Source organism: Staurois parvus, unplaced genomic scaffold (genome assembly GCF_062004578.1).
Source record: "Staurois parvus isolate SC_StPar_1 unplaced genomic scaffold, SC_StPar_1.0 ptg000151l, whole genome shotgun sequence".
NCBI lineage: Eukaryota > Metazoa > Chordata > Amphibia > Anura > Ranidae > Staurois > Staurois parvus.
Genome location: NW_028317947.1, coordinates 9,939,387 through 9,962,066, shown reverse-complemented (window position 1 = coordinate 9,962,066; position 22,680 = coordinate 9,939,387). Strand labels below are relative to the sequence as shown.

Below are 22,680 nucleotides of genomic sequence, written 5' to 3'. Positions count from 1 at the left end.
TAAAACACTGTAAAACGTGGTAAAACGCGGTAAAACGTAGCAAACCAGCGTTTTTGGACTTTTTTTTACAAAAAAAAACCCCTCTAAAAACGCAGCAAAACGCTGTTAAACGCTAATACAAAATGTTAAAAAATGCTGAAAAACTCAGGTTTTTAACGTGACTTTACATAGCTAACGTTACCATTGTTATTAATAACCCAGTGTGCATGCAGCCTTGGGTGCTAGGATGGTTAGGTAAATTTAATTTAAATTTAAAGTTTCTTTTTGGCTCAGTTGTTGATTGCTTTGGGTTGTTCTGTGTTCCACGGCCTGCAGGTTTGATTGCTCTCCTCTGCCTTCTGGAAAGTTTTAGAACATAGGGGTGGAGCAAGTCAGATGAGCAGTCTGAATAATTAAGGAGCCTCAGCCAATCCCTGAGCAGGTGTGTCCAGTAGGTGGCCAAAGTGCACATAAATTGTTTGAGGTCAATACCAGGAGTATTCATGGGCATTATAGTTTTCTTCAGGGCTTTTTTTCAGCTGGGGAATGCAGTTTTGGCACCTCCAGCACTTAATGTATGTAATGGCAAGAGGGCTTGAGGTGTGTTGGAGGATCTATTGATGCTGGCTGCTGGGTGATCTGGTTTTGTGTGAGGGTCTACTGTTGTCGGTGGTGGGGGGGTCTATTGTTGCCGGTGGGTCTTATGTTGCTGGTAGGGATCTACTGTTGAGGAAGAGGCTGCTGGGAGATCTGTCATTGCTTGGAGGGCAATGATTCTGGGAGAGTTCTTTTGTTGCTGGGGGTGACATTTTGTTGTGAATGGTCCATTGTTGTTGTGTAAGGGTTTATTGTTGCTGGTGTGGGGGTCTATTGTTGCTGCAGGGGATCTTTTGTTGCTGGAGTGCAGTCTATTGTTGGGAGGACCTATTGTTGCTGGGGGAGTCTATTGTTACTGGGGGATCTATTGTTGCTGGCTGCAGGGGATCTATCTTACTGCTTATCTTGTTATCATTAACAAATTCCATACAAATTGTTTATCACCACAAAATGATACTTGGTTCTGTATTCTTTAAAAGGGGCAGTACTGGGAGGTGCGTAGGGGGTGGAACCAAAGTACAGTGCTCAGAGGAGGGTAAGCAGCGGAGACAAGGAGGGGCTCAGAAAGGGGGAGTTCCTGCACCTATTCTGAGAAAAAAAGCCCTGGTTTTCTTTCATCTGGAGGAGGGGAGGAGGGACTTACTCAGCTAAGCACACCCTCCTGTCTGCAAGCATGAGCTAAATTTTTTTATTTTTTTTTTAAATAACAAACACATCTATACTTACTTGCTCTTTGCAATAGAATTGCACAGAGCGACCCTGATCCTCCTCTTCTCAGGGGGTCTCACGCTCCTGGATCCCTACCTCTTCCTGAGGCCCCCAAAAAGAACCCAATTCCCATAGGGCAGTGCTTCTCAATTATTTTCTGTCATGCCCCCCCCCCCTAGGAAGAAGAAAACATTTTGCGCCCCCCCACGCGACTGTAAATAGTATCATTTGTCTATAAAATTGTTATAAGTAGGAATAGTGCCCCATCATTAGTATCAGTGGGAGGAATAGTGCCCCATCATTGGTGTCAGTGGGAGGAATAGTGCCCCATCATTGGTATCAGTGGGAGGAATAGTGCCCCATCATTGGTGTCAGTGGGAGGAATAGTGCCCCATCATTGGTGTCAGTGGGAGGAATAGTGCCCCATCATTGGTGTCAGTGGGAGGAATAGTGCCCCATCATTGGTGTCAGTGGGAGGAATAGTGCCCCATCATTGGTGTCAGTGGGAGGAATAGTGCCCCATCATTGGTATCAGTGGGAGGAATAGTGCCCCATCATTGGTGTCAGTGGGAGGAATAGTGCCCCATCATTGGTATCAGTGGGAGGAATAGTGCCCCATCATTGGTGTCAGTGGAAGGAATAGTGCCCCATCATTGGTGTCAGTGGGAGGAATAGTGCCCCATCATTGGTATCACTGGGAGGAATAGTGCCCCATCGTTGGTGTCAGTGGGAGGAATAATGCCCCATCATTAGTATCAGTGGGAAGAATAGTGCCCCATCATTGGTGTCAGTGGGAGGAATAGTGCCCCATTGTTGGTGTCAGTGGGAGGAATAATGCCCTATCATTAGTATCAGTGATACCAATGATGCAGCACTATTCCTCCCACAAACACCAATGACACTTGCTGACCCCTGTTGCAGTATGGTGCTGCTGCAGCCAGCATATGTGGTTGCAGCAGCACCTCTGCACTGCACACTTACCGGCTTTTCCCTCACTCGATTTTCGCGGGTCCGCTCGGCTCCGCCTCCTCGCCCGTGATTGGCCGCCTGTGTACCTTTCCTGAGCTACAGTTCTGGCGGCCAATCACCGGTGAGGAGGCGGAGCCGAGCGGCAGGAATGAGGGAGTGGCCGGAGTGATGGAAGGAGCAGCGCTTCCTGGATGGATCATCGTGGGAGCCAGGTAAGAGACAGCAGCCCTCTGCCCAAACCTGTACGCGCCCCCCTTGATGGAGCCTCGCGCCCCCCTGGGGGGCGCGCCCCACTATTTGAGAAGCACTGCCATAGGGGCACTCATGCGGGCTCACTCCCGAGTCCCTGCTGCTGCGTTCATTGACACACACAGCGGGACTCAGCCCCACCCCGTTCCCTCGTCAATGGAGTTGATTGACAGGAGCGGAAGCCAATGGCTACCGCTGCTATCAATCTGCCCAGTGAGGAGGAACAAAGATAGGAGAGTCGCAGCTCTCCTGCACAGCACTGGATCGCGATGGGGCTCTGGTAAGTATAGGTTGGGGCGAGGAATTCTTTTATACAGATGGTTTTTTAACCTAATGAATAGAATGCATTAAGGTACATAAACCATGAGGCTTTAGAACCACTTAGGGGGAAGTGAACGGATGTAAATGATACATGAATCATCTGCCCTTACCCAATATGGCCAGAGCTTGAAATGCTAAAGGGGTGTTTGTCAAAAGTGATTACTCAACAAAATAAAGCATTGAGACACTGATGGATGCGGGAGTTTGCTTTCAATTAAAAAAATGGGTTAAATAGCATTTTCAGTTTGTGATACAGTTTAGTTCCGCTTTAAGATGCCTCTGATAACCATATGCTGCCCCCATGCATACTAATGGCAGCATCATTTTACTAGCCATCTCTCCTAGGATTGGCTATGGATATAATTTACTCTGCTGATTTGTACATTTGTGCTCTGTTTGTTCTGCTCTTAACCTAACACAACCGTCTGCCCTCCACACTCAATACTGAGCAGAGGGAGAGGCTGGGGTGCTGTGACATCCTCTAAGGCAGGGGTGTCAAACTCCATTGCATCGCAGGCCGTATCAGCATTATGGTTGCCCTCAAAGGGCCAGTTGTATCTGTAAGACTAGATGTCCAGAGCACCCCATTCCCCCCATTACATCAGATATCAAGAATCCCACACCCTCCCTAACATCACCATGCACCCCCTTCGGGGGCAGAGCTGGAAAGCAGAAAAGTGCAGGGTCTGGAGGAGGACCAGACGAGGAGTGGAGTCAGTTACCAGAGTCTGCTGAATGCTGAGACCAGGGAAGGCAGAGATGAGAGGGTGCTGCAGCTGCACTGAGAGGTGCAAGATTTGGCAGGTGTTCTATTTTCCTCTCTGCTGCCAACTACTGAGACATGTTGGGGGCGGAAAGAAGGGGGTACCTGCAGGAGAGGGGCCTGTAGGGTCGGATTCAGCCCGCGGGCCTTGTGCTTGACACCTGTGCCTTAAGGCTTCTGTGTATCTGATCTTTTTCTATATCACAGATAGAGAAGGGTCTAGTTAAACCCCTGGTAAATCAAAGAGGACCTGTCACAATTGGTGTACATACTGTCACCAGGGGAAAATACTTGAATAAAAAAGTGAAACAAAATCATAGCATTAAAATAAGAAGAGAAATACACAACCCCCCCCCCCCCAACCTTCCCATCACATGCTCATTATTCACTCCTAATATACTGTTTTGCTATTTTCACAGGTTCAAAAAAGGTACAAGATACTTGTTATTTATCAACTCTTTTTTTTTGCTTTAGATTTAGTAGGGATTTTGTAAGTTATGTTGTATTTGTGTGCAAAACACAACTGGCCGTGTGCTTTTAAAAAATGTATGGTTTGGGGCATCTTTTCTAGACTCTGAAAGCTGTAAGTGAAAAATGATAAAAATGTGAAAAATTTCAAAAATGGTCTGGTCACCTGAGGGGAGAAATAGAGAGCTGGGCCCGGCAGTGAATGGAATAAGGAGACCTATCACCTTGAATGGGCAAAGTGAAGGAATGAAAGGTGAACATAGGCAATAGGGGGTAGGTATAGTAATTAACTACTTGCCTACTGGGCACTTATACCCCCTTGAATGACAGTTGCGCGATCATGCAACACTGTACCCATATGCAACTTTTATCATCTTTTTCACACAAATAGAGCTTTCTTTTGGTGGTATTTAATCACCACTGGGTGTTTTAATTTTCTATTATAAAATTTTGCAAACAGGTAATTTTTCTCCTTCACTGATGTGCGTTGATGAGGCTGCACTGATGGGCACTGATAGGCGGTACTCATGGGCACTAATAGGCGGCACTGATGAGGTGGCACGGATAGGCAGCACTGATGGGCAATGATAGGTGGCACTGATAAGCTGGAACTGATGATGCTGCACTGATATACAGCAATGATGGGCACTGATAGGTGACACTGATGGGCACTGATGGGTGGCACTGACTGATGGCACTGACTGGCAGCACTGCTGGGCACTGATGTGTGGCACTGCTGGGTGGCATTGATGTGGGGCACTGCTGGGTGGCAACGCTGGGCGCAGGTGGATGGCACTGATGGGCACATGTGGGTGGCACTGCTTGGCACTTGTGGGTGGCACAGGTGTGTGGCACTGGTGGGTGGCACTGCTGGGCACTGACGAAGCAGGTGGAACAACTTTCCCTCTCTAAGGTTATAAGGGAGGATACAGTAGGTGGAAGAGCTTGTAATCTACAATGCTTTAAGCGAGGATCCAAAGGTGGAAGAGCTTACAAACTCCTAGGGTATGAGGAAAGATACAGACGATGTAAGAGCTTACAATCTACTAGGGTATGGGAAGGATAGAGAAGATAGAAGAGCTTACAATCTACTAGGGTATGAAGGAGGATAGAGAAGATAGAAGAGCTTACAATCTACCATGGTATGAGGGAGGATACAGAATATAGAAGAGCTTACAATCTACTAGGGTATGAGGGAGGATACAGAAGATAGAATAGCTTACAATCTACTAGGGTATGAAGGAGGATAGAGAAGATAGAAGAGCTTACAATCTACCATGGTATGAGGGAGGATACAGAATATAGAAGAGCTTACAATCTACTAGGGTATGAAGGAGGATAGAGAAGATAGAAGAGCTTACAATCTACCATGGTATGAGGGAGGATACAGAATATAGAAGAGCTTACAATCTACTAGGGTATGAGGGAGGATACAGAAGATAGAATAGCTTACAATCTACCAGGGTATGAGGGAGGATGCAGAAGGTGGAGGAGCTCATAATCTACTATGTACAAGGATACAGAAGGTGGAAGAGCTTACCATCTATTTACAATCTACTACGGTATGAACTAAGATGCAGAGGGTGGAGGAGCTCATAATCTAATAGGTACAAGGATACAGAAGGTGGAAGAGCTTACAATCTACTAAGGTATGAACAAGGATACAGAAGATGAAAAAGTTTACAATCTACTAGAGGGAGGATGCATAAAGTGGAGGAGTTCATAATCTTCTAGGTATGAGGATACAGTCTACATTACAATCTACTAGAGTTTTAGGGAGGACATAGGAGATAGAAGATATAAGAGCTTATGATCTACTATGGTATGAGGGAGGATACAGAAGATAGAAGGGCTTACAGTCTACTAGGTTATGATGGAGGGTACGGAAGGTCTTACAATCTACTAGGGTATGAGGGAGGATACAGAAGATGAAAAAGCTTATAATCTACTAGGGTATGAGGGAGGATGCAGAAGGTGAAAGAGATTACAATCTACTAGGGTATGAACTAGGATGCAGAAGGTGGAGGAGCTCATAATCTACTAGGTACAAGGATACAGAAGGTGGAAGAGTTTACAATCTACTAAGGTATGAACAAGGATACAGAAGATGAAAAAGTTTACAATCTACTAGAGGGAGGATGCATAAAGTGGAGGAGCTCATAATCTTCTAGGTGTGAGGATACAGTCTACATTACAATCTACTAGAGTATTAGGGAGGATATAGGAGATAGAAGATATAAGAGCTTACGATCTACTATGGTATGAGGGAGGATACAGAAGATAGAAGGGCTTACAATCTACTAGGGTATGATGGAGGGTACGGAAGGTGAAAAAGCTCACAATCTACTAGGGTATAAGGGAGGATGCAGAAGGTGAAAGAGATTACAATCTACTAGGGTATGAGGGAGGATGCAGAAGGGGGAAGAGATTACAATCTACTAGGGTATGAGGGAGGATGCAGAAGGGGGAAGAGATTACAATCTACTATGGTATGAGGGAGGATACAGAAGATAGAAGGGCTTACAATCTACTAGGGTATGATGGAGGGTACGGAAGGTGAAAAAGCTCACAATCTACTAGGGTATAAGGGAGGATGCAGAAGGTGAAAGAGATTACAATCTACTAGGGTAAGAGGGAGGATGCAGAAGGGGGAAGAGATTACAATCTACTAGGGTATGAGGGAGGATGCAGAAGGGGGAAGAGATTACAATCTACTAGGGTATGAGGGAGGATGCAGAAGGTGGAAGAGATTACAATCTACTATGGTATGAGGGAGGATACAGAAGATAGAAGGGCTTACAATCTACTAGGGTATGATGGAGGGTACGGAAGGTGAAAAAGCTCACAATCTACTAGGGTATAAGGGAGGATGCAGAAGGTGAAAGAGATTACAATCTACTAGGGTATGAGGGAGAATGCAGAAGGTGGAAGAGATTACAATCTACTAGGGTATGAGGGAGGATGCAGAAGGTGGAAGAGATTACAATCTACTAGGGTATGAGGGAGGATGCAGAAGGTGGAAGAGATTACAATCTACTAGGGTATGAGGGAGGATACAGAAGATGTAAGAGCTCAGCTCACAGTCTACTAGGGTATAATAGAAGATACAGAAGATGGAAGGTCTTACAATCTACTAGGGTATGAATGAGGGTACAGAAGATGGGAGAGTTTACAATCTACTAGGGTATGAGGGAAGATGCAGAAGGTGGAGGAGCTCATAATCTACTAGGTACAAGGATACAGAAGGTGGAAGAGCTTACAATCTACTAGGGCATGAGGAAGGATGCATAAGGTGCAGGAGCTTATAATCTTCTAGGTATGAGGATACATATGGTGGAAGAGATTACAATCTACTAGGACATGAGGGAGGATGCATAAGGTGGAGGAGCTCATAATCTTCTAGGTACAGTATGAGGATACATATGGTGTAAGAGATTACAATCTACTAGCGTATTAGGGAGGATACAGGAGACAGAGGTCCTTAAAATATATTATGGTATTTTGGAGGACACAGAAGGTGGAAGAGCCCCATCACTTGTGTTTTACATGGATACTAAAGTGGTGTTTTAACACACATTATATAGGCAAGGTCTACTGCTGTTCTTATCAAGGCAGCCAAGCTGAGAAATGCAATGTAGGATTGCATGCAGAAGGGAAGTGACTACAACAAGGCTTAAGGAGATCAGCTGCACTGATATGCAACAAAAGGATTTTATTAAAAATCAAATATGGCATTAGTTTATGATACACAGTACTTTTGCAAATTAAATGACATTAATTTAAGAATTATATGTACTTTAATATACTCATCTGACATAATGATTTGTTCCATGTAATATAACGTGTATCCAAAGGCTGATTTGTAGAGCTATTAGATTAAATCATTTTACATGTTCCCATAGTAAAAAAGAGGATTAACAAAAAAAAAAGATGTATTATAATTATATGTTATGGGAGTATCAAGTAGCTTGTGCCTTGAGGAAAGACTCTGCTGGGGACAAGTTTTAGCAAGTGCCTTCCTGCTAGAAGTGTGCGATCTCTCTAATCTCTGACTACCATCTTACATCATAATATAAACCTATACTTTTATAGTCAGAACTGAGATAAACAATTAAAGAAGAACTCCAGTAGGCACTATGTAACCTGGTAGTATAACAACACATTCTGTAAAACAACACTCGCTGTTAATGGGATCATTCTCCTTGCTTTACATAACCATGTGGAAGAATTAAACAAAGCAGGAGCTGAGTGTGGGCAATCAACACAGAAGAGCTGACACTTGGAGGTCCTTTGACGGTTAATAAGCAGCATATCAGCATATATACACAATACAGTATATTAGAGCTGTGGATAAGGGGGTCCACCAGTCCTCCTGTACAGGGCCCATGCCAGCAGGGGGCGCAGGCAGCTGGGTGAATCATATGTGGGCGAGGGGGGGGTGACAATTACTAGAACTGATCCCCTGTATGACTCTCTCTGCAGCAGCTGAAAGCCAGTGGGAAAGAGAGGAGAATCCAGCTTTCAGCTGGGTGAGGTTCCCCCTCACCCACCACACCAATCACCCTCCCTGTGCACATCTGATTCACCCAGCTGCCTGGCTCCCCTGCTGGTCTGGACCCACCTTCTGGTTTGAGCCTCCACAGTGCCGGCTTCCCTCCTCTCCTCCTCACCAGTAGCTGTAAGCACACAATAAGATCCTTCCTTTCCTGAATGAACACAATGAGTGATTGGTACTGATCACTTACTGTTTTCATTCATACCAGAAGCATAGTAAACTGTGTTTTTTTTTAATGGGGTCCTGTCAGGTTGGTTGTATGGGGCCCTGTGGCTTCTAACAGCAGCCCTGCAGTATATTCTCTTTAAAGCAGTATTAATCCCTAAAACAAAATGTAGTATATTGCAACTCACCAATCCTGAAATGTAGTGGCTGGACTAGTTTTCTTTTTTTTTTACTTTTTCCCTTTATTTTCACCTGTTGATCTGACCAGTAGTACCCTTCCTGTCTCAGGGTGTCTGCACTCTGGATAGAGGAGCAACTGAGACATCTTTGGTCAGCAGAACTGGTAATCTGGGGAGAGGATAGTGTTGAATGGATTAGCTGATTTAGAAGGATTTGACTAACAAATTAAAGCTGAACCTGAGATAACACTGTTTAAATCCTTTTGGGATAATGGTTTTACATAAACGAATAAAAGCTGTTCATTGTAAGCACCCGTCAGTGGTAAATGGTTTGACTCAACCCTTTAACTGTCACTTTTTCTGGACAGCTTGATCGGGTAAAGAAGTTAAAAAACAACAGACTTAATGGCTGAATCCGCAGGTGGAAATAAAAGAAACTAATGCAGATACTGCCAAAGAGCTGTGCAGGTATTTAATGAAACTGTCATAATGTCTGAGAAAAACCTTAATAATGTATTTACTCCTTCCCTCCCTTCCTTCCTTTCTTCCTCCTTCCCTTTCTGTTTCCCTCCTCTCATCTTTATTTCCTTATTTCTTTATTTTCATCCCTAATATTTTCTTCTTACTCTCTCCTTCCCTCTCTTCCTTTCATCCTTTCTTACTTTCCTTCCCTCCATCCTTTTCTTTTTAACTTTTATCCTATCCTCCCTCCCTTCTTTATTTTATTCCCTATTTTTCCCTTCCTACTCCCTTCTTCCCAATAACTCTTCCCTTCCATCCTTCCCTTTCTTCCTTAATTCCTTTGTCAATTTTCCCTTCCTACTCTCTCTATCCTTTCTCCCTCTCCTTCCTTACTCACCCCTACTCTTCTTTCCTTTCAACCTTTCTTCCTCCCCTCCTTAATTTTCTTCTTTTTCTTTCTTTCTTTCTTTCTTTTTCTTTCTTTTTCTTTCTTTCTTTCTCTCTCTTTCTTTCTTTCTCTCTTTCTTTCGTAAAATCCCTCATCCCATCCATCTATCCTTTCCTTACCCTTTCATTTTATTATTCTCTCTTACGTCTTGTCTCTCCCTTTATATTTTCTGTCTTTTTTCTTTCACTTTATTCCCCCTCCCTCTAACTCTTTCCTTCCATCCTTCCCTTTTTCTTTAATTCCTTCTTCAATTCTCCCTTCCTACTCTTGCCTTCCTCTCTCTCTTTCCTTCCTTACGCACCCCTACTCTTCTTTCTTTTCAACCTTTCTTCCTCCCCTTCTTCCTTAATTTTCTTTCTTTCTTTTCCCTTTCCTTTCCCACTCTCTCCTTTCCTCTTCCTTCTTCCCCTCTCTTTTTCTTTCTTTCTTTCTTTTCCCATTCCTTTCCCACTCTCTCCTTTCCTCTTCATCTTCCCCTCTCTTTCTCTCTCTCTCTTTCTTTCTTTCTTTCTTTTCCCTTTCCCACTCTCTCCTTTCCTCTTCCTTCTTCCCCTCTCTTTCTCTCTCTCTCTCTCTTTCTCTCTCTCTCTCTTTCTTTCTCTCTTTCCTTTCCTTTCCTACTCTCTCCTTTCCTCTAACTCTTCCTCTTCTTCCTTCTTCCCCTTCCTTACTCCCTCCTTCCCTCTCCTTTTTCTCTCCTTCCTTCCTTAATTCCTTCTTTTCATCCCTAATATTTCCTTCCTGCTTTCTCCTTTCCTCTATCCCTTTTTTCCCTTCCTTCCATCCTTCCTTCCCTCCCTCCGTTCCTTCTTTATTTTCATCCCTAATATTCTCACCCTACTCCCTCTTTTCCTCTCTCTCCTTCTTCCCTTCCTTTTTTCCCCCTCTATTCTTCTCTTTGTAAAATCCCTCATCCCATCCATCTATCCTTTCTTTACTATTTTCTTTTTATTATTCTCTCGTACTTCTTGTCTCTTCCTTTATATTTTCCGTCTTTTTTCTTTTTCTTTATTCCCCCCCACCCCCTCTTCTCCCTCTATCTCTCTTGATCCCTCTCTGCAGGCAGTCCAGGCTATGCAGCAGTTAATTCATCCCATCGATGATATTCATTTTGCCAAGGAGGAGGATGGGAGCAGGATGGAACTGTCCCAGCTCCTCAATGAGATCAGGAGACACTATGAAGCTCTCATCACCAGTAGTCACATCCCCTGCGAGCTGTCAGCCAGGAGCCAGGTAAGTGTCCATAGCCGGGCACCTTCCAGGACAGGGCTGCAGAGTCATTGCAGGCTGATTGTCTGCTCCTTCAGTGCAGGGATTGTTGGGGAGGGAGCGCCGCTAGCATTGCAGATAAACTGGAACTATAATGTATAGATAGATGTGTGTGATGCTTACACAGCAGGATGCACCCAGCATGCTTTGCAACATTTATGATCAATAGCATTATCACCCAAATAACCGTATTAATGTCCTGCTTTCATATTCATCCGCTGATGGAGATTGAGCAGAGGCCTAAAGACTCCTTTTTAAAAATTAATGACATTGAGAATATAATATATTGCTAATTGGCTTGCATAGCCTATTGATACTACATCTATTCCAGTTATCATTTTAATGCACTATAGTTGCCTCAGTGTATTTTTAATTCAACCTCTTTAAAGGAAAAAGCCTAGATGTCTGGCTGTCTTTTGTTTCAGTTCTTTTTAGGCCTTTGGTCTAAAGCATAGTGCATCTGGAGTGAGAATGCATAGTTCTACTTCTTTTGTGATGCTGGATCAGCATGACAGCCAGGCAACTAGCAATTTGCAGCCAGATGGATAAGTATTTATTTTTACTTTTAGGTACACCTTCTATATAGATATATATTATTTATATACAGGTGGGCAGCTATTTTTTTTAAGTGGAGGAAAGGGCAACTTTTTTTGTTTTAGTGGGGAAGGGTTAAACCCTTTGTCAAGTTTTTATTGCAGTGTGTGTTCCTTTACATATGATGCAATTACATATACAGGGTGTATTTCAATCTTAGTAGTGCTAAGATGGAGGGAAATTATCTATACATTTCTATATAGAACTTGTAATATAGTAAAGCTATGTAAAAATGTGAAAGTCAAAACCAAAACTGGACAAGCAGCTAGATAGACAGGTCAAATTCAGATATTTATATAAAGAAGACTATTTACATATTGCACATTCACATCAGTCCCTTGCCTCAAAAAGCTTTCAATCTAGTCCCTATCTTGCATACATATATACGTGGAAGAAAAAAAAGCAGCCGAATGCCTGAACTCCTGTGCTGGACAGTGGACTCCACAATGTCTGGATCCCCACATGGAGTATGGAAGGAATGCAAGCTTTGCTGCCCTCAACGGACCAGGGAAATCCAAAAAGAACTGTATATGTAGAAACAAAAAGAGGGCGTACGGGCCTAGTTCATTACCTTTAAAAACAAGATTTATTGACAAAAAGTAAAATAATCACAAAGGAATAAAATCAGCCTCTGAGGAAGAGGCACAGCCTCAAAACGCGTCAGCCAACAGCCACCTAGAGGTCTACAGTCCTCCACCAGACATCGTTCAGGGTGATTGGACCACGCTGCATTTCTTGTGACATGCTCTCTATTTGATTTTATTTCTTTGTGAGTATTTTACTTTTTATCAATAAATCTCGTTTTTAAAAGGTAACGCACTAGGCCCGTGCGCGCTCTTTTTGTTTCTTCATATACAGTTCTTTTTGGATTTCTCTTTTTGTTTCTTCATACATATATACATATACTAGGGCCCATTAAAGTAAATTTTAAAACGACTTGTTCAGTTTAAAATAGAAATGAAAGTCAATACATTTGTGTATAAAAAAAAATTATAAATATCTTTTTTCCCTTTTTTATAAGTGATCACATACCCTCTGTTCTCAGCTAGCTAAGTAGCTTAAAGAGCTGGGGGTGGAGAGACAGCAGCACACTGGACTTTTCAGTGAATGGCTATTTGGGGGTGGGAGCATGTCAGTACAAGTATGATCATTGGAGAGCAGCATAGCTAGAGAACTGATCATGCTGTGCTCTCCTGCATAGTGTGGTCAGTTTTTAACAGGAAAACAGAGGGACTGGCAGGAGCAGAGAGCAAGATACTTTTTCATACAAGTACACAGTAAAGCAGGCACATATCAGGTATATAAAATGTTGGATTGACATACTCTTTGACCTACCAGCATGTCTTTGAAGTGCAGGAGGAGGTTGGTGAATACCCACACAAACACAGGGGAGAACATGCAAACTCTATGCAGATAATGTCCTACTTGGGATACCAACCAGAGATCCTAGTGCTGCAAGGCAGACGTGCTAAACACTAAGCCATTGTGCTGGCCAGTAAATATACAATTTTACCTGCACAAGGATTTGTAATCCAATTTAGACTCTATCAGCTCATCAGCAGAGACTGATTAGCTGCAAGCAGGGCCGGGCCAAAGAGCAACCAGTGGACCAGGACTTCATGCCTCTGAATGCAGAAACAAGTAGGATCCAATGAGCTGCACTTCTGATAAATCATCTGCTACATTACAGTATAAAAAAAGCCACAAAGAAGCAAGAAAGGACACTATGGAGGCAGTTGTACCACGTTTTTCAATGCTAAACATTCATATATGTGCAAAATAAATTTGCACCGACTTCAAAGCATTTCATGCACTACTTTGGTCTGATATTCATGCAACTCCAGGGCCTTAGAGTTTAATGTTAACCCCCAAAAGTTGCAGGAAAGTCATACCTGAATGTTTTACATGCAACATTGGTGACACAGTGGGTCCAACCTTTCAGAGGGACAAGTCACATCCAAGTCACACCCATCCAAGGTTGCACCAAAGTTGCACTCCAAAATCATGCAAATTTGGAGTCGTACAAGTGTGAATGGAGCCTAAAGGTGGAGGGAATGTCTTAGAAGACCCACCTAGAGCGGCTGCATATCTTTGTTCATGTCTCTGAACTTGTCCTAGTATTGGCTGCAGGTGATGCCCTTCCATCTTGCAGGCTGAGTTCTGATGTACATGATATTATATGAGTGTCATGTGTTCCACCGTGATTGAGAACACCAGTATTTTAAAGCAGGGGAACACCAAGGATTGAGGCTAGCTTTAGGCACTGGAGGGTGGCTGGAACACAATTAGGTGTGGTTTGGGCTTTTTATTTTATCTCGTTACTATATTATCATTTTTTACATTTAATGAGATGAACCTAGACGATGTATGACCTTGGAATTATATATCTCAATGCTGCTAGAATTGGCATGTTTGATTGATTTTATTTACTTTTTTTACTAAATAATTCAGTTTAATTGAAACAATAATGTTAATGTCTTATTTTTATTTGTTTTACATGATTTTATTTTTGTCAAGGCTGATGGGGAGGTGGGCTTGGGACAGTATCTATGACGAGGCTGTCCTTGCTGCCCAAGGTGGCCTTTGTTTTGTTACACCTTGGGAACATTGGGACCTGTAAAATGTAAAAATAAAGGTGTCTTGTTATCCACAGCAATCTGTGGATACATCACGGTCGGTTGATTTTCATTTATTTTATATTATAGAGAATGTTCTTGATCACGTAGAGGTGGCTTAGTGGTTAGCACATCTGTCTGCAGCACTGGGGACACTACCTACATGGATTTTCCTCCTGCATGCCAAAGACATGCTGGTAGACTAATTTGCCCTAGTATGTGTGTGAGATGGGGACCTTAGATTGTAAGCTCCTCAAGGGCGGGGACTGGTGCGAATGCACAATATGCAAAGCGTTGTGTAGATTGTTGATGCTATTTAATTACCTGTAATAAAGGAACAGTCATAACTTACAGAGGGACAGAATAAGGAATTATGTCTCACTCCTGACACATCTCACTTACTTGTTGTTCTCTATTCTCCGAGTTCAGTATGCATACTTTCGGAGATTCTTTAGTGGCTACATGCATGTCCAGATAGATTTTTTATTAACTGCTGTAACACAACCAAATACAGGATAAACCCCCTACAAGAGAGACCTGAGTTACTAAAGCAAACATTTAATTATTTAGTTATTTTCATTGTTCAGTCAAAGTGGAAGTTTAATCAAAAATCTAATGCTAAACCTACTCTCACCCACATTCTATGTCTAATCCATCTAACACTGGAAAGAAAAGATTGCTATACATACCTTTTCTGAAGCTGCTCTGGTCTGGTCTTCAGCCACGGCTTCTGTGTAGATGGAGCATTTACTGTCAGCTGCCTCTGCTCTACACAGAAGCCTCCACTGACAGCTCAGCATGGGACCGGACCAGAGCGGCTTCAGAATAGGTAGGTATAGCTATCTTTTCTTTACATGGTTAGATTAAGTTTAGAATGTGGCTGAGAGTAGGTTTAGGTAGGTTTTGACTAAATCATAATTGATAGCATAGTAATAGGAAATTTTGTCAACATGAACCATCACAGTCTTAAAAAGAATACAGTGGTGGAACTGACTACTGTGAGTTATGTGTAAAAATTGCTATGCCATATAGTACATACCACTAGAATGCCTGGTAGAGGCAGTCTAGAAAAACCCAATTCCAAAGACAACACAGACAGCATTATATACCCAACAGTAGTTTTAACCCTACCCAAGATATCCAAACTAGAAAAAAATGTGATGGCTGTTGCTAAAATCAGACAAGTTTATGATGTCAACAACATAGATAGTGTGGAAGTGTGTGGTTCATTATCAGATGATAATTTTAGGTGTCACCAAGATGAAGTCAACAACACATATAGTGTAAAAGTGCGTGGTTTTTCATCAGATGATGATTGTAAGAGTCATCAAGTTGATGTTGGCCACATGTACGGTGTGGAAGTGTTTTGCTTCAACAAGCTAAACACTGAAAGTGGGATTTCTATAACTGATCCAGTTGCGGCAAAACAGCTGTAACTTACAGTCTACCTCTAGAATTAGCAGACAGTGACTCAATCCATGCAGATCGTAGAAAGCTTTTTAATCCAAAAACCTGTGAAGATCATAACAGATCAACATCAGATAGGTCATAAAAATAATAGTGTGTCCAGCTCCAGTAGAATACAGGACATATGGTGAATGGACACTAAGCAAGAAGAGTGGGACTATATAGAGCCTCCTCTAACTATGGAGTGAGGAAAGGACAAAATTATTTAAAGGCAAATAAACAACAATGCATGTGTGTGGTTCTAGATCAGGTGATGATTTTAAGTGTCATTAAAATCCACATGGAAAGTGTGGAAGTGCATGGTTCATCCATCATGAGATGATCATTTTCAAAGTCATCAAGATGATGTTGACCACATGGTTCTAGATCAGATGATGGTTTTAAGTGTCATTAAGATGATTTTTACCACATGGACAATTTGAAAGCACACGGATCGTCATAAGATCATAATTTTAGGTGCCATCAAGATGATGCAAACCACCTGGATAGAATGAAACTGCATGGTTTGTAATCAGATGATAATTTTGAAGGTCGTCAAGATGATGTTGACCACATGGATGATGCGAAAATGCATGGTTTGTCATCAGATGATGATTGTGTTAGCAAGATGATATTGACCACATAGATAGTGTGGAAGTGTGTGGTTCATCATCAGCACACCAAATTGCTTGTCCAAAAAAATTTAAATGATGACATAGCAGTAACATTTTGGAGCAACTAAGGAACTCCATTAGGTATTAAGGATAATATTGCTGTAAGACGTTCCCCTGAGGACTCTCCACTGACTCATGCATAGTGTTTCTCTAGAATGATCTGTCTACCATTTGGGTCTTAAGTCTTCACAATGGCATGTTCATACTTTCCGTGACCATATCAGTGACCTTATTGCTGGTTGTCCTCATCTTTTTCCTTCAAAATTCCCAAGTATAGCCGTCTTTTCCAGTGAGCTTATTTTCATAATATGTCCAAAATAAGACAGTTTCAATGTAGTAATTTAGTGACCTTCTAGTGAAAGGTTGGACTGGATTTGTTAAAGGATCCATGGGAGGAAAAATTTATATATTTAGGATCTAAAAGGTGCATAGGATCCATGCTTTCCTAGCTGTCCACAATATACTTAGAACTATTAGCCTGCCCTACATCAACGCATCAAAGCATCAATACTTTTCCTGCTTCTTCATTGTCCAGCTTTGACATCTATATAGAGTAAAATACTAAATACCATAGCCTGGACAATTCTGACTTTTGTACTTATAGACACATAGGTACTTTTTGAAGATCTTTTCAAGGTCTTTTGTCCTTCGTCTAGTTTAACAGAGCTGCAAAGTCCCACGGGCGTAACAGCATTGGAACTGCCTGACCATGCAAAAGCAGCAATGTGTTCTGCTTCCTAGTTTCTGTCTATCCTGACAGGTACCTTTCAATCAGGTGTATGGATTAGTGGTTGCCCGGAAAATCTACAGCAATAATACCTCTAGGAAGTTTCTGATCAAGGGTGTAACTATAGCCGCAGTAGACAATGCAACCTGTATGAGGCCCAAAATAGTGACCCATAACCAGGATCGAGGATAAGGGGGTACCACCAGTCCTCCTGTACGGGGCCCTGGCCAGCATGGGGGCCCAGGCAGCTAGGTGAATTGGATGTGGGCAGGAAGGGTGATCGCCACAGCAGGGAAGGGGGGCATTTACTGGAACTGATCCCCTGTATGGCTCTCTCCTTAGCAGCTGAAAGCTGGCTTCTTCTCCTTTCCCTCCCACTGGCTTATACCTGCTAAAGAGAAAGCCATACAGGGGATCAGCTCTAGTAACTGCCCCCTGCCGCATCCACCACCCTCCCTGTGCAATATACATTTCCTCCTGCTTCCCCCACAGTGCTGCCGCTTCCTTCCTCTCCATTCCACTGACAGCTGCAAGCACACAATAGGATCCTTCAGGATGGAGAGTAGGGGAAGGGTCCAGTAAATATGTCAAATTTACCAGCCCCTTCCTTAATGAACACAATGAGAGATCGGTACCGATCACTCACTGTGTTCATCCATAACTGTAGTAGATTGTAAGCTCCAAGGAGCAGGGCCCTCTTAACCCTCTTGTATTGAACTGTATTGTTGCTGTATTGTCTCCCTTCATATTGTACAGCGCTGAACAAACTGTTGGCGCTATATAAATCCTGTATAATAATAATAATAGTATAGTAAACTGTGTTTTTTTGGGGGAGGGGCCCTGTCAGGTTGGCTGTATGGGGCCCCATGGTTTCTAACAGCAGCCCTGCCCATAGCTCTCTGTCTAGCTAGGAAACTATGCGGGTAACAATAAAACTTGGCAAATACAATTGAATAAAATATAACTGGAAAACCATATATGGTTACTATGTTACTATGAAATTAATTAAGGTTTTATAACACTAAAGGAGTTGCCCCTAATGTTTTGTTAAGGGGCCCTTTTGCAGATTTTTGGCCCTGTTTCCGATAGCAATAACAAAAAATGAATGGTGTCCCCAATTGCACCTAAACACCTGTTTCCGATAGGCCATTTCATGTCATACAGTACAATCATTACCCTGAAGAAAATGTTTTCTGAAAAAAAAAAACAGCCTTGCTTTCTGACCCGGGAACAAGAATATACCGTTTTGAACATTTGCCTTGACATTTGTATAAACTGATAAACCTTGGCAGACTTCAAAAGACGTCTGATCCCTGGGAATAAGAATATACCTGTCATCTGTCACTGTCCAATTCTGCCTGTCACATACAGTATTATTACTTGACCTACTGTACAGAAAGATCATTTACATTATGAACCTGTCATTTGATTTCTCTCTAGCTGGAAGAGGAGGAGGCCAGGCAGAAGATGCAGAAGGATGAAGAAGAACTGAGGGCTGCAAGAGCCAATCTGAATGAAGCCAGGAAACAATATAAAACCCTTCAAGTTGAGATTGAGTCTCTCCAAGCCATGGTAAATCCTTAAATGATAACATGTACTCATACTAGTGACACAGGAAGTATTGTGGGCTTTGGATCCTTTATTTTTTTTAATTTTTTTTATTTTGTTGTATCTGTTAGTTGCCTGAGAAAGCATTTGAACCCCTCCCTACCAATGGCATGGATAGCCCCTTCCCTAGGATAACCCATGCTCCCTACCCCTCTTGAGGCTACTTCCATTAGTTTGTCCAATAGGGAGCAGCACTGAAATGGTGCAGTAACCTAATATCTATACCAGTCTTTCTCAACCTTTTTTAACACTGAGGAATCTTTGAACAAACTTTCAGGTGTTAGGGAATCTAAGAACGTACTATACCTGCCCAGGGTACATTAGCGTGAACAGTAAGCTGACAAAAAAAAAAGCAGAGAATAATGAATGCGCTCAACTTGACAACCACTCTGTATAATAAAATTATTTTCCATAATAACAATGGAATGAAAGTAACAGTAATATTGTCAGAAAAAGAAATACGGAGAGTGAAAATTGTATTGTTTCACTGGTGGTCAGTGTAAAAATGTCCCCTAACACTATTAGGCAGTGGAAAAGTATCCCGTTACACAGCTGGGAAGGGGCCCTGTATACTGATGATCAGTGAAGAGTTCCCTTACATTGGTGGTATGTTGAGGATGGCCCCTGTAGTTTGGTGATCAGTGAAGAGTTCCCTTTTATTGGTGGTACATTGAGGATGGTCCCTGTAGACTGATGATCAGTAAAGAGTTCCCTTACATTGGTGGTATGTTGAGGATGGCCCCTGTAGATTGGTGATCAGTGAAGAGTTCCCTTTTAGTGTTGGTACATTGAGGATGGCACCTGTAGACTGATGATCAGTGAAGAGTTCCCTTTTATTGGTGGTACATTGAGGATGGCCCCTGTAGACTGATGATCAGTGAAGAGTTTCCTTACATTGGTGATACATTGAGGATGGCCCCTGTAGATTTGTGGTCAGTGAAGAGTACCCTTACATTTAGTGGCACGTTGCAAAGGGCCGCCATAGATTGGTGGTCAGTGAAGAGTCTCCTTAAATTGGATGTCATTGAAGAGTCCCTTATATTGATGGCTAGTTGAGAAGGGCTTCTGTAAATCAGTGGTCAGTGAAGTGTCCCCTACATTGGTTGTCAGCGAGGTTTCCTTACACTGTGTTATGTTGAGAGGGGGCCCTGTAAATCGGTGGTCAGTGAAGAGTCCTCTTCACTGGCTAGTTTAGAAGGGTCTGTGAAAACTAAAGGTGATCCAAAGGTTGTCTTACATTGGTTGTCAGTAAAGAGTTATCTTACATTGGTGGTTAGCTGAGAAGGGCCCCCTGTGTTTTGATGCTCAGTGAAGAGTCCTCTTACATTGCTTGTCAGTGAAGAGTTCCCCATACATTGATGGTCAGTTGAGAAGGGCTCCTGTAGATTAGTGATCAGTGGAGAAGAACCTTCTTTAAATTGGTGCCCACTGGGAGCAGGCCCCTTTACACTGATAGTCATTAAGAGAAGGGTCCCATTACACTGGTAGTCAATGGGAAGAATGCTCCTTACACTGGTAGTCAGTAGGAAGACTGCTGAGTGGGGAAGATTGATCCACCATACAAAATGCTAAAAGGAGCAATAGCATTTGATAACTTATCTAAGAGGCAGAAATAGCTCATTGATCAAAGAACTCTTAGCAACCTTTGGAGGAACCCTGATTAGGAAAGGCTGCTCTATACTAAAGCTGAACATATACTGACAGATTCCTTCACCCATGCTACACAGTGTGGATTGACAAATCTCCCGCTGCTGCCATTGTATTCTGACAGCCAGGGGCAGACTGACCATTTGGGAACTCGGGCACTGCCCGAGGGCCCTGGGTCAGTAGGGGGCCCCATGCGATGCCCCATGTACCTTTTTCATAGGCTTTTTTGAGTTTGGGCAAGGACACAGGGGCCCCATGATCCCCTATTGCCCGGGGGCCCCATGAGTTGTCAGTCCGCCCCTGCTGACAGCCACCTCCCTTCCCAAAATACCTGAACAGCACCTACATCTGGTTGGATGCAGCTGCTTTTTGGCTGACAGTTATTTGCTCAGTTGCTTCAATCCAAGGATGTCAAGTGGAATATGTGCCTGAAGTTCAAAAATATGTTTCAAAAATATGTTTCTATGCTTGCTTTGTAATGATGTCCACTGGGACCTGTGTATATGTGTAGTACAAATGATGTGTTTATGCTCCTCTGACCTCTGTGCAAGTATATGGTCTACTCAGACTCACTGAAACAGTATTTTCTGCGCAAGTTATGTCAGCATTTGTTCAGCGAAAATGCTGACAATGCTGTTTGAAAAGCAAACAACTGCCAGAAAGAAGATCGTTACCTAATCATGACTCTATAAAACCAAGTGTGTAAAGTATTTGAAGTCGAATTAAAAATGATCTTTAGGTAAATTTTACAATTACTTTTTAAATTAGAACTGCAGCCAGGCTGTGGACTTTCAAATATTTACATTTCCTTAACAAGTAGACTTTCAGCTCTCTAATTTCTAATGTGAACAAATAGCAGGTACAAATAAAGAGGGGAGAGAGCAGAGTGCTGAGACCCCACTTGTATTAATGGTTGTTAACCACCTCAAGTCTGGACACTTTCACCCCCTTCTTGTCCAGGCCAATATTCAGCTTTCAGCGCTATCAGACTTCGAATGACAATTGCGCGGTCATGCAACACTGTACCCAAATGATTTTTTTTTTTTTTGAGACAGATAAAACTTTATTTTGGTGGTATTTATTCACCACTGGGATTTTTATTTTTCTTTGCTATATAAATGAAAAAGTCCAAACATTTTTAAAAAAAAGTGTTTTTCTTATAACATTTTGCAAATAAATAATTCTTCTTCATACATCTTGGCCAAAATGTATTCAGCTATCTTTTTAGTAAAAAAAGAAAAATAACCCAAATTAGTTTATAACCAAAAAGTATAATTCAAAAAACAATTTTGTTGTACATTTTTTTTTTTTTAATATTATTATTTATTTATTTTTTTAACATACCATCACCCTAGCAGTACTGTGTCACCATAGTGACGCTACTATTTGTGGGGGGTGATGAAGATTTTTTTTTTCTTTTTTTACACTGATTGCTTTTACACCCATAAAGGCTGTAAAAGCAATAATTTCTCCTTCTCTCTGTCTGCAGCCATTGAGAAATACTGTGCGAGTTGTGATTGGTCACAGCTTGTCACATAGTACAAGGCTGTTGTGAATAGCCTTGTACCATGTGACCTCTGTGATCATTCACAGATTTCACAAGTAGTAAGCAATGATGTCAGGAAGTGACATTTTGCTTACTACTATTCATGTGATCACTGATTGGCCAATCAGGGATCACATGAATCGGGACCTCACACAGAGGTCCCATACAGTGATTGGACACAGTGGGCACCGGATCACGGTGCCACGCACTCCCAGGGAGCATGCACAGGCAGTTAATGGCCATTAATAAATGGCAACCCGCTTCGGCACTGCTCCCGCCTGGCTGTTTATGTACGTGGGCTAGACGGGAAGTGGTTAATTATATGTAAATCTTTGAATGTCCATAAACTGACAACACTTCTGATTGGATCCCCATTCACACTGTTTGTATGTATAAGCTCTTTTTTGTGCATTTTTCATGTTATTTTGCTTTGCTCATAGGGCAAGACCCCCTCAACAGGGGTCCACTCCTGCCTGGACACTGGAATTTTTCCTTACACCAGCATGCTGCCAATTCCCCTTTGCTGCTCAGGCTCAGACTATTTAAGGGCTCTTCCCCTTTGGTGGAAGTTCCATGTTCCATAATATTCAGACTGCAACGTCTGCCCCCCCCCCCCCACTATGTTCTGGAAACCCCCAGATAGTTCCAGAATACAGGGGGAAGTAGCAAAGCAGCAGCCTGTGAAACTCTG

The 22,680-nt window shown here is 42.5% G+C and overlaps 1 protein-coding gene across 1 annotated transcript in view; it reads left to right on the top strand.

Moving 5' to 3' along the window:
* KRT222 (keratin 222) overlaps nt 1-22,680 on the top strand; it is a 52,627-nt gene that overhangs the window by 11,514 nt on the left and 18,433 nt on the right. Inside the window, exons 4-5 of the mRNA XM_089674407.1 lie at nt 10,926-11,096; nt 18,629-18,760. Of these exons, the coding sequence (XP_089530533.1) occupies nt 10,926-11,096; nt 18,629-18,760 (303 nt within the window). The remainder of the gene's footprint in view (nt 1-10,925; nt 11,097-18,628; nt 18,761-22,680) is intronic.